The 12,444-nt window shown below is 32.8% G+C and overlaps 1 protein-coding gene across 2 annotated transcripts in view; it reads left to right on the top strand.

Annotated features, from left to right (window-relative positions):
• Window positions 1–12,444, top strand: part of Vha100-2 (V-type ATPase subunit a family protein Vha100-2) — a 71,356-nt gene that overhangs the window by 47,019 nt on the left and 11,893 nt on the right. For both annotated transcript variants that reach the window (XM_076315880.1, XM_076315879.1), the window contains exons 2-3: window positions 6,391–6,531; window positions 11,535–11,714. In XM_076315880.1, coding sequence (XP_076171995.1) covers window positions 6,415–6,531; window positions 11,535–11,714 — 297 coding nt within the window. In that variant the 5' untranslated portion in view covers window positions 6,391–6,414. The remainder of the gene's footprint in view (window positions 1–6,390; window positions 6,532–11,534; window positions 11,715–12,444) is intronic.

Here is a 12,444-nt window from a genome sequence, read left to right as displayed (position 1 = left end):
GTATGTGTAATTATTTTTATAAATTTTATAACACAATTTTTTACTTGCAACTTTCTGCTTCTGATAAAAGTAATAAATCTTGCTGGATTTCTTATTTGTAATAGAATAGTTTTACCTGGAAGCCAATTGATAAAATTTTGTTTAGTATTATTCGATACAAAGGCATTACTATTATATAATTTTATATATAAAACGAGTACATCAATATGTGCTCATATTTCATTTTGTAAATTGTTTCAATAAACAACATATATGAATACAATTTAAAAACTATGGAACAATTTAAATTGAATAGAAATTTTTGAAGGATGAATACATTTTTCTTTTTAATTTTTATGTGTTTTTGGAAAATTAGAATACAGTTTTATTCCAAGGGATTCATCAGAAGTTCCCCTTAATGAGGGAGTCCGCGGGAAAGTGATGTTTGAAACATCCTGATTCAAATATTCAAAAAGAATCATTTAACTAGATCTGTAGTTGTACTTTGAAAGAGGCAAATTGGTCATAGTACTACTGAAAAAGTAAAATGATAGATTTGTCGATAGACGATAAGTATGTTTTAACTTATAGATAATTTATAATAAATAATCCAGTAATTATATTTCTCGTAAAAATTTTATGTGAATCCCGATAAGTATTAACAGTTTAAGTCTGAAGTTACTTTTGTTTTTTAAAATCATTGTAAAAACCGATACGTTTATTCGTAGAATACAAAGTTCTTACTATGCACTGAATCTGTGAGTGTTGTGTGTGATACAATTATTATCGTTGCCTGATAAGATCACGTTATGTTGCTGAGCCGCGTGGAACGTTTCATTGCCTTATCTACATATTTGATAATAAACTCGATCGTCACTATTGTGTAAACACAATGGCAAACGTTATATCAAGTTAACGTTCCCTTGTTTTGCGTCGGCGAGAATAACATTAGAATTTGTAATCCTAGTACTTACGCATCCTTATAGTTGTTAAATATACCTTAACATACACGTGTAATACACGTTGAATTCTTGTGAACAAGAACAAGTGGTACTCATTGTATTAAAATAATTGTAAAATCTTTAGGTACATCTTAAATGTCATTACACGGATGATCTATCTACATATATGTTTTCAGTATTAAGTGTCTCCAAAAACTAATATCCTTATCTTGTATCACTATTTTTTAAACCAGTACTAATTGCTTTATCATAAACCGACGATTTAAGAAAGAATAAAACTTTACATTGAAATAATGTTAGAATATTTTCCACGTGCTCTTTTAAAAGTTCTGCTCCTCGAATTTGTCACGCGGAGGAACTTTGGGAGATTTTGATAATAACTTTAGAAGATACTAATATGTATTTTAAAATTGGCTTATATAATGTGTTCGATGTTTGAGACTCTCACTCGTTATCTTACGACTGATTCTTTTGTCTCGGTAGAGTATACGTTTCATCCTTTTATAGCGATCGTACACGTTACGATTTATCGTCCGATTATATAGTCGTACAGCGAATTGTAACGGCAATCGTATCGGTTTATCGTACAATTGTTTTGGTCACACACGTGACTTTTGTTTCCTTTTGATAGTTTTGTGCGATAAACTTTAATATCTATGGCCCCTGTTCTATGCTTGTGTCCACTCTCCTTCGTTGGAGGGCCTATTTTGTTCAAATTTATGATAACGTTTCTTTAGCGGAGCATGTCCGCCACGAAGGTACTCTAGTCGTGTTATTTTGACGTACATACGTAGGCACGTACCACGTCTGTAAGCGAGGAACTGTTTACATTCGCTTGCATTCCTCCATCCTGCAAAGAAATCTGTCCTTTGATTTAATCTATAACATTGAAACAATTCTCACATAATATTGGTATTACGACCACCAATGCTCTTTAAATTTAGTACTCGCCTATAGTGTCACAATTTTGACACTCCTCGCAGCATCATCCGCAATCGATACGCGTCTGTCTTCCTGACACAGATTGCGGTTGATAACCCCTATCCTTGTCACGTCTATATTGTTCCGTCTAGTTTCATGGATGGTTAGCTGTGACTTTTGGTCTGACTTTTAGTTTTCAGACTCCTTCATAGATTGTAGTCTCTGTTATAGCAACATCCCTCGATTCAACCTCAAAACCGAAGCTGTAACCTCTGTTACATCTACATGTTTTTGCACTTGATTTCGTATCACAGGTTGTATCATAGGTGCTGCAATTTTTGCAACACATATTTACACATATGGCTGCAATCCATCGTAGACTATAGACCATAACCACAGTGCTACTTACTGCAGTTGCTGATTTCCTGTAAATTCAAATCTAAGCACTAACTATAACTTATTGACCCTGTCTGACTTTCATTTAAATATTATTTCAATCTTCGAATTGAACCGCTGTTCTGCTCGTTGCATTTCTCACCGCTTTTCTTATCATTTTACTCGCCATTTTAATTGCCTCTTTTCTCGCCATGTTACTCATTTGTGGCTGGTATTGTAGTCTACGGTTTTAAATGATCAGAAGTTATCACGGTCTGTATTTATCGGTCGTTGTAAAATACCGTTAATCGTTCTAAATGATCCTTTATATTTCGAGCTGAATTTACGATCTGTTTCTGTGACACTCTCACTTGTAACTCAAACTACCTTTAAATCGTGCTCTTCATAGTAATCTCTTTCTGACCTCGTTGTGTCGTATCACAATTTCTGTCGTTTAATGAGGCTCAAAGTTGCTCAAGCAGGCATTCTGATTTGAAACGTTAAAAATTATGGAATTTTCAAGAACTTTTTTAAAGAAAGCAGATGAAATTTTAATCGGTCTTCGATTAGTGGTAAGTAAAAATCGTTAATTGCTGTCTACTGAGATACATTCCTCTTAATTCAGGAGTTATCTGTCCACCTCTTAGCTATACATTATCCAAGAGAAAGAATACAACATGTTTGAGGTTCAAGAAACAGATTGAGATTGAAGAAAAGTTTAAAGCGTGCAGTAGTAGGTGTTGAGGTACGAGACGAAACACGTTGAATATTCTTTTTAATTCTTTATGACTCGAGAAATAAAGAATATAGGACGTATCTTCATAAGACACTTTTACTTATTTTAACGTGATTCACGCCCTAAAGAATGGATATGCATTTACGAATCACTCTGTATAATTTTGTAACAAGTGGATGAAGCTGTGCATAAGAAGTCTCACGATTGTTTTGTCGCGTTGACATAATTCCACTGATTGTAGTTGCCAAGAATAAAGTTAGCCCCGGTGTATCAATACAGACTAGTATGCATACATACTATTACTGTAGACGTCATATTTTTGTTAATAATACAATTTTTTAAATAGGACATTTTTCATCGTTTTCAAATATTTATATTTTTTCGCCTCAAAGTTAACGTAATCCTTTAACGTATTGGTATAACTCTGTCGATTCTTCATCTGTCGTGGGCGCAAATCGTCAACCATTATTCTATTATATATCGTGCATTGACCATTGCTTTCGAATACCACTGCGCTGAGAATAACCTTCTATACTTTATTATCCGTTATCTTGTTACCAAATGCTCTCTTAATGCAATATAATAAATAATAGAGCCGAGTTGTTGGGTTAACAGCTGTGACACAATCTTACATAACCGTCCCTTTAAATTTGATATAAAAGTAGCTTCGTCGGTAAATAAAATACAACGAAAAGACGAGTTACTATTTTGTAATTGATCTAAAGCCCACTGAAAAAATATTACACGATTCATAAAATTATTTCCACATAATTCCTGATGACGTGATAATTGGAAAGGTTAAAATTTAGACACATGTATGTGGATGTGATACTCACAGGGTAGGTACTTGTTTTGGATATCGCAAACTCACGTGAAGGTTATTATAGACTTACTCGAGGCTTGTATGCAACTGATGCTGAAATAAAAATTTTGTTTATATCACTAGTTACTGGTTTATTCCGAACACACTTTATCGGTTTGAGACCTCTTGTCTTCTGAAGATCCTTCTTAAGATTTCGAAAAGTACAAACGGATGGTTTGTAATCTCGAAATTATAAACGTTTCGCTCTTACTGTGTTTTTAAGGCATCCGAGATAAGTAAAGACAATTTCAAACTTTTCTTCATCACTGTACTTCTTCTTTCAATATGATTTTATATCGACTAAAATTGATTGTTAATTCACAACAAATAACGAGCAGAAACAAAGAAATGTAAATAAGTAAAGTGTGGTCAAGAGTCGAAGGTGAATGGAATCTACGATATTCGTAACAAGAAGGAATGTAAAGTAAAACGTACAAAATTTGTTTGTACGACCTTTGATGACCTTGAATATCTACATGTAGCAGGTCATTGTATTTGTTGTTAAAGTGGCTATCGTTTACAGATAAATAAAGTATATAATTCCATTAAAAAAAAATAATGTCCTTCATCCGTCCTCTTATAAAAAAAAAAAATAATTACATCAGATTGTGCTCCCCTTGGAACGATTTAATTGTTATCTGAAGCATTTTTTTAATATTATAAAAAACAAATGAGATATTCCAGGTGACAAAGATAGGTGGATCACTCTGTACGCTTAATTCATATTTCACATTGAATGCCTAAACGCTTATTCGGATAACTGTTAATTGAATCAACGTTGCAAAGAAATACATATGTGATTGTACGGAGTTTTTGATCGTCCGCCATTTGTAACACTTCGGCTCGTTTATTATGGATTGCGCAAATTTTAACGCAGAGCGATTTATTTGCGACGCTTATTCGTTTAAAAAGTTATATTTTATTGCGTTCACCGTGAAACATTTTATTCTACAATTTAATTTCCAATTTTTATTCAATGAATAACAGATAATAAGTTGTTTATTTTTTACTCGTTACTTGACATTTTTATTCAGATACAAATTTTAAGACAACAATATCTACCTATGGAGTTTGTTTTCCAGAACGTATTCGATTGAGAAAATTATTTCCAGTGCGATGAGGACAGTTTTGAATTTACTTATTTTTGTCATGTCTCCCTATTTTTGTCATGTCTGACCTATTTTGTCATTATTTAAATATGCACACAACCTATGCAAGTACCTACGATCATCCGTGTCTCTGACTGACCACATTGCCCGTGCAATAACTTCGTCATTAATGTCACCGATTACCGCACCAATAAGATATTCCTGGGTATACATAAAAATAAGATTAGGGCTCGAAGTTTTAACAATTCCTGGAAGCAATAATCTTCCAAATCTTGTTCCGATTTTGTCTTATGGCTTACAATGTTTTTTAATTGTTTTGAGAATGGTACAGTCTCATGAAATTTGATTATGTAATCATAGCGTCCTTGATTTGCTTTCAAGCTTGGTTCTAATGACTTTGTTCGTCATACCATAAGTGAGCGTTTCCTTTAAGGCGATTAACGATGAGACGCATTATGTCATCGCCATTCCAATGATATCGGTGAACTGGATAGGTAGTCGAGGTGCTTTACTCAATCCTCGATAATAATTGTATCCGTGTCTGAATCAAATTCAAGGATTAAAAATTTATCATTATACTGGACAATCGTCCTTCTTCTGATCAGTTTCCTCGGCTCTTCTTCTTAGTTTCTTCGATAATCAGGAATTATCGAACGAAAGCATATCGTCGTATTCGTTTCACTCTCGCTGCAAATCCATTGCAAAAGAAAAATACAAGATCATTGTCCTCGCAAAGTACTATACGTTATGAAGCTTATAGGTAGAGATGTCTAAAATTTTATTCGAATAAAAAATGAAAGATAAAATTTGCAAGATTTTTTCGATTGGCAGTTAAATTTTTATTTGTTTCTTGTAAAATATTTCATTTAACGCGTAATGGATAAAACGTTGTTTATCTTTTATTCGTTACAGGAAACTGTTATCTAGATGCAAAGTTTGCTCATATCTGTTTATTAGCAATCCTACCTGTGACATAAATCATATAGTGTACACGGTGTAAAAATAGAAGTATTTCGTCGGATTAGATTCCGAAGAGAGGAACTGTTCACGGTTGTTAAAGAGGTCAACAATTACTATTGTATCATAATTTTATAATATTGCAAGAAGCAATATTTTCTTACTTTGGCAAGTACATTAACGTTTGTAAGTCATCGGACAAATTAAGATACTGGCAATCTCATTCTATGAAATTACCAATACCTTATATCGTAAAATAAGGTTACTATGTATTACATACGAATAATGTCTAAAATATGTTATGTAAATTATGCGCCAGGAAGCTTACCAAAATGTATATAATTAATCTTGTGTCGAGCGAATTTATTCTTTTCTTGCAGTGCTTTTGTATTCGTTGTACATGCTCCCACACGTAAAATGGAATCGTGTAACACGTTTTGCTGCTTTTTAAATTACATCCGAATAAAAGAATGTTTTTCTTTGCCGCAGGATAAAACTTAAGTTGCCTTCAGGATGGGGGCGATGTTCAGGAGCGAACAGATGGCTCTCTGCCAGATGTTCATTCAGCCAGAGTCGGCCTACCTTTCCGTTTCTGAACTCGGAGAAACTGGTACGGTGCAATTTCGTGACGTAAGTTGAATTAGACATAACTTTTTATTCTTGGCTATACACTGGCAAGCTTTACGTACAAGTGACTATTGCAAGCTGTTGGTAAAGGTCAGAAAGCGGGGACTCGTTGCGCTTCGTTTACATTTAATCGAGCCGGAAACTTTACTCGACTATGTAATGTTTGACCTAGAATTTTTTTTTTAAATTGCACGCGTAACGCATTAACGCACCGTTGAAACCGATCGGGTCGAGTTTACGCGAGAACTTTCAATAAACATGGTGATTGCTTCGTGTTTGTCTAGGAAATAACATTTCTCGTCGAATAGGCCGATTCAAGCATTTTAATGTTAGTAACGTTTAATGTATATAAAGTTTTTGACTTATTTGTTCGGACCTTCTTCGGTAACTTCTTCTTGTGGTGGAAACATTATTAGAAGAAGGTAAAGTAAAGAAAATTAATGGAAGAAGGTAAACACGTGTATTAGAGTTTGTCTTCCATATGTGTGAGTGATTATTCTAAAGTATGTATTTTAAGGGTATTCTATATTAATCTAAACATGCACTTACCACCTGAACTATTTGTTATTAAGAAATCTATTTCAAACACAAATTAGTTTATTTCGAGAGGGATATATAATGATGAATATAAGCTTCGTCCGAGTGAAAATGTTTCTGAAATTTTAAGTCGATCATTATCTTTTTATACAAAATTATTTTCGTTTTGCTAGACAGGTGGAAATTTAAATTAAAATGTATCGAGCAACACGACTTGCGACCCCCGCAAGTATATGCCCAAAATTTAAAAATTTACCTTTATAATTTAAATAATTTTTACAATGTCGTTTCTTAATTAAACACGACTATAAAATCGAAGGCGTTTGGTAATCGAACAGAAGATAACGACAATTTTAATCAACGAAAAAGCAGTAAAAGACTGTAAATGTATTTTTCAAAAAATCTTACACCAAGAAATATAATAATTAGTAAGTGACGGAAATCCAATCGTACGCGATATCCAATTTTATCAGCAGTTGCAAATCATTTTTTGGTTCACCTGCTAAATAACCAGGTTAGAAGCGAACGTTTGTTTTCGCTATTCGAGAACATCGTAATATCAACGCGAATCAAATTATTACCCGAAAATGTTGAAGAATTATGCTCCTTAGTTTGAAATGTAAAATAAAAGTTAAAATATTCATAATAGTATATAATTGAATATTTATGTTTTATTCTCTCTCCTTGTATAATACTTGGATATTACTATACCCTGTAATATTTACTCTACTAAATGATTCATAAAAACAAATTCACTATATATACATTGAGAGCGCAATGTATTCGATTTTAATCGTTTGTGATTCTACGAGTAACCGATTACGAAATCATTAACTTGCATCCGAAGAGATACGGAGGACTGACCGGAAATATTGGACTGTCCGAGTAAGTAAACAAATGTTACGGATACTAGCCCGATTTTTATTAGTCCAACCGAAGCTCGCAATTTCGAATACCCGCACGCCCCTACCCTGTACACAAAGACGATTGAATATCTTGGAATACAAAATTATATTAAGATAGTTAAATAAAATAAAGTGGACGTATCTTGTATTTGCGTGGTCCTGTTTCACTTTCCTGTAGAAAAAATCTTTGTAATTATCTTCGTATTATTTTCTATAAAACGAGAAGAATGCTAACGCGAAGGACAAGAAGTACCGCAGTGTAACTAAAATTATCGACAGTTTTTTATCCGAATCAGTCAAGATTAAAACGAATATTAGATTAATACGGATACTTACATTGAATTTGAAAACTATAAATATGAAATGTGAATGTGTATAGACGGTTATCTAGTAACGTGTTATTTAGTTCAACGAGACGTGAACAGTGTGAGCCACCTGTTGGTGACTCTTGATGCGCGAGTTGAAAAATGTTTGAAGAGAAGTTGTTAGAGAAGCTAGAAGTACGAGATAACGATCATATTATTAACAATCTGAGATACCGAGGTTCTGAACACTGGGCACTACTGACAATTGTAGGAACACTTGTTATAATGTTTATAATGTATTCCTACAATAGCCGGCTATGTTCGTTGGAAGTCTGCCGCTTAATGGATGTTTATCGTTAGTGATGCAAAGTGAAGCTTTTATACGTTTGTATTGAATTGAAATTTACGACTGTGTATTTTACGATTTTGAAAGGAACAAAGAAGATAAAATATTCTATAATAATTTCAGTTTCAAAATATGAGTAAAAATTTCAAATACATTGTATCTTTAAGTGTGATATAATTGTAAGAAGTAAATTAACAAGCTGGTTATAATACAAAATTGTGTGATAATTGGTAGTAATATGAGACAGTCTCACAATTCTACTAGATCCTAGAATTTATTAATAAAAATAAAACATGTATCAATCACCATGTCAGATGCTAAAAATAATATTAAAATAGAGGATCAAGAGAATCGAAGGTGAGCTCGAGCTCTGGATTCGGTGTTTCTCACGTCAAATATGCGTATGTCTGAGTTGTGTAGGTTTAGAGCGCAAAGTTTATGTACGTATGTAATTATTATGAACATTTACATTTTACATTTACATAGTTTTATGACTAATTTTTTTGTAAAGTAATATATAATATATAACACTATCTTACATTACTATCCAATTTTGACATTACCAGTCTGACTTTTTTCTTTAATTTAAAAATTAAAAAGTTCTATAAGCATTTACATTTTATACGAAATTCTACGCAGCTCTTCGTAATTACTATTCTGTAATTTCGCGGATACAAAATGGGTTTCTTATATTCCTATCTAACAATCATTGTACAAATTTTTATTTTGATTCGTATCTATAATCCTTATATTACCAAAGAAGTCTTAAACAGACAAGTCGAAAATGGTATATCGTCGTTCTAAATCACATTGGTTTTTATCGACAAAGTGACCACATACAATGTTACGCGCTAATTTTATTGAAAGTTTATAAATGAATAGAGAATCAAAAAATATTTGGCCTACGTTTGGCTATTTGATCAATATTCAATAGTTCACAAGACATTCCGACTCTTGACTTGTATACGCATCGGAGTCATCTAGAATCAATACATGATACACGAAGTGGAATCGGATCATAACAGAATTTAAAATTGGATCACATTTTACGCTTGAACCCTAAGAAATGGGCTCTTCTTGCCATTGGTCTCAATTTATCGTTAGACTAACACTTTCTTATGTCTATTCTCTTGTTACTCGTCCTATTGAAGTTCTCAAAATTTGGTCTCCACCTAGGAGCTGCATGGATCTTTAAATAACATTTCGCGAATTTGTATTGCTTACTCCTGTTGAGGAAAATATGCCTATTAAATAAATATGCGTTCTCTCTGGATATAATAGGTTACTAGTACAGTAGTACTACTGTATAGTACTAGGTTCTACATAGGTCTAAGTTCTATGGAGGTTCCGTACGACAAAACTTATTGAACAACCTAGTACTGGTAAATAAGTTTTATCGAACGACAAACTAAATGACTTACTTATCGACTAATTACTTATCGAACAACCTAGTAAATGTATATTCCCTCTCGATTGTCAACCGAGTATTGGGTCTGCGTCCACGTTTCTGGAAATTTCTTTCCTCGATACCGGTTGACTCACATATGTAACGACCGCTGGTCACACATAAACTAACTCTTTTGTCTTATGTACTTCCGTTGCTAGATTTCGACAGGTTTGTCGGTTCATCGAAATCAATCGCTACTCGAACTTCATGCGATTTGCCCGCGAAGATACGTCCCTACACTTCTGGCTTTCTATCTATTCCTTAGAAATTTGTCTTATGCTAACCTTTCGTAATTTGTTTCCTTGACTATCGGGACATTGTGTTCAACCTCTGTCTTTCCTCTCGTTTTGTGTGCTACGTATAACATGTTTAAAATTCTTGTCTCTGGTTCATGTACAATAGTCGTAAATTCGATCATATCACTCCCCTCCTTGAAAAGTTTGGCTGATTCGAATCTTCCTTCACTGTCGCCTCATTTACAAATCACTTGACACCGCTTCTCTTTCTTTCCTTGTTATTATTATTCGCACCAATCTTTCATATCACTCTGTTAACTTTCATCCTATTCGCTCACAACTATTTCTTTCTACTTTGATTCACCGTACTTCCAAATTCCACTCTCCACTCTGAAATTCTTGATTTCACATCACGAGTTATCAGTTCCTACAATCGTTTCTCGTTTTATCCAACATTTTCTTTATAGATTTCCTTCTTATTTCATCTATTTCTTACCTTAATTGTTTGTACATATATTTGTTCTTACTTATTCGCTTCTACATTGCGCAAATTATTCTTAAAACAATACACACACACAACATATATGCGTAATGAAGACTAAATTAATAATAATAATAATAATATTCAGTAATAAAGATTTAGTGTTGTCTATTGATGCTCCTTAAATTTTGTCGCGGAGTGTATTTGTTAATACACTCAAACATTTGTTAATACTGCCCAAACACGACATCATCCGGAGGAGCTTTAATTTATTTTAATCATTTTTTGAAAACTTTCAATTATGTGCGACTAAAAATAGTCCGAATAATGTTGTTTCTATTTTTATTAGAAAACTTACCAGTAAAGATAATGGAGAATATATAAGTTTTGATTCTTATTAGCGTTGTATCGTTGGCTACTCAAGTCGACAGATTGCTTGGGTTGAATAAACATAAACAATGGTGAGGAAGGGGAATGTTGTATTTCTTGAATCAACGAACGTAACGCGATCTATATTGTTCTACATCTCGTAAACTATTGAATATTAGGCAGACTTTATTATTTCTATATTAGAGTCTTGTAAATTTAAGTAATTCGTTCGAGAGAAGTTCAACGGTTTCAATTAACGAACAGAGTTGAAGATTTATTTTTCAGTGTAATTGCAGAATTAAGATAGACAAATGCTTAGGAGGGTTTAACAACATAATCAAAGTCTATTTAAGTACTATTTACTGTGGATCTTTTTACAGCTCAACAGCGATGTCAATTACTTTCAACGAAAGTTTGTGAACGAAGTCCGTCGGTGCGATGAAATGGAACGGAAGCTTCGGTATATAGAAGCGGAAGTAAGAAAGGATGGAGTGCCAATTGTCGAAAACCTCATGGAGTTACCACGAGCACCGAATCCACGTGCAATTATAGATCTCGAGGTAAAAGTTCCTTCACAGTAGATACTTGTTTCCAAAACATAAAGTTCTCTTCTTTGTCCTTTTAATAACACTGTTTATATTTTTTCGAACAAAGTACAAACATTTTTCGACTTCATAATGTTATTATAAACTCATATTGAGTAATCATTAAGCATTTAATCAAATTCGAACGTTTTCGATGAATATGTAGACCCTCTTTGGAAAATTTTCTTTGTAAAATGGAAATAAATATAATTTTAGAATAAATCCGTAATAAGTATACAATGTAAATATTGATCATTTTTTTAAAGAGGGCCTAAATATCAATTGAAAATGTTCAAATTTGAACGTTTAAATGATTAGTAGCGATTCAACTTCAACATTCATTTTAATGCCAAATATTTATAAAGAATGTGATGTCACGTTTTAATGATATATTGTAATGTATTTCTAATATGGTAAATTTGTTCAAAAACAGTAAATTTGAAGTCGAAAGAAAAATTTTTAATATCTACACGCTACTTTTGATATGTATTAATTACAACAGCACGTTACATATACACTATCGACCAAAAGTTTGGGACCATCGCACAAAGAGAATGTTACGCAGATTTATACGATTATCTGTTGAAGGATATTGATAGAAATTAATTTTTTTTTATTACTTAAATATCTTACTTTATTTTGACAAGGTATGTATAGGTAACACATTAATTAACGCTATAAAATAATTTTGTGCTTATATTTTCTT

Source organism: Ptiloglossa arizonensis, chromosome 7, assembly GCF_051014685.1.
Source record: "Ptiloglossa arizonensis isolate GNS036 chromosome 7, iyPtiAriz1_principal, whole genome shotgun sequence".
Taxonomy (NCBI): domain Eukaryota; kingdom Metazoa; phylum Arthropoda; class Insecta; order Hymenoptera; family Colletidae; genus Ptiloglossa; species Ptiloglossa arizonensis.
This window is presented reverse-complemented; position numbering and strand designations above follow the sequence as displayed.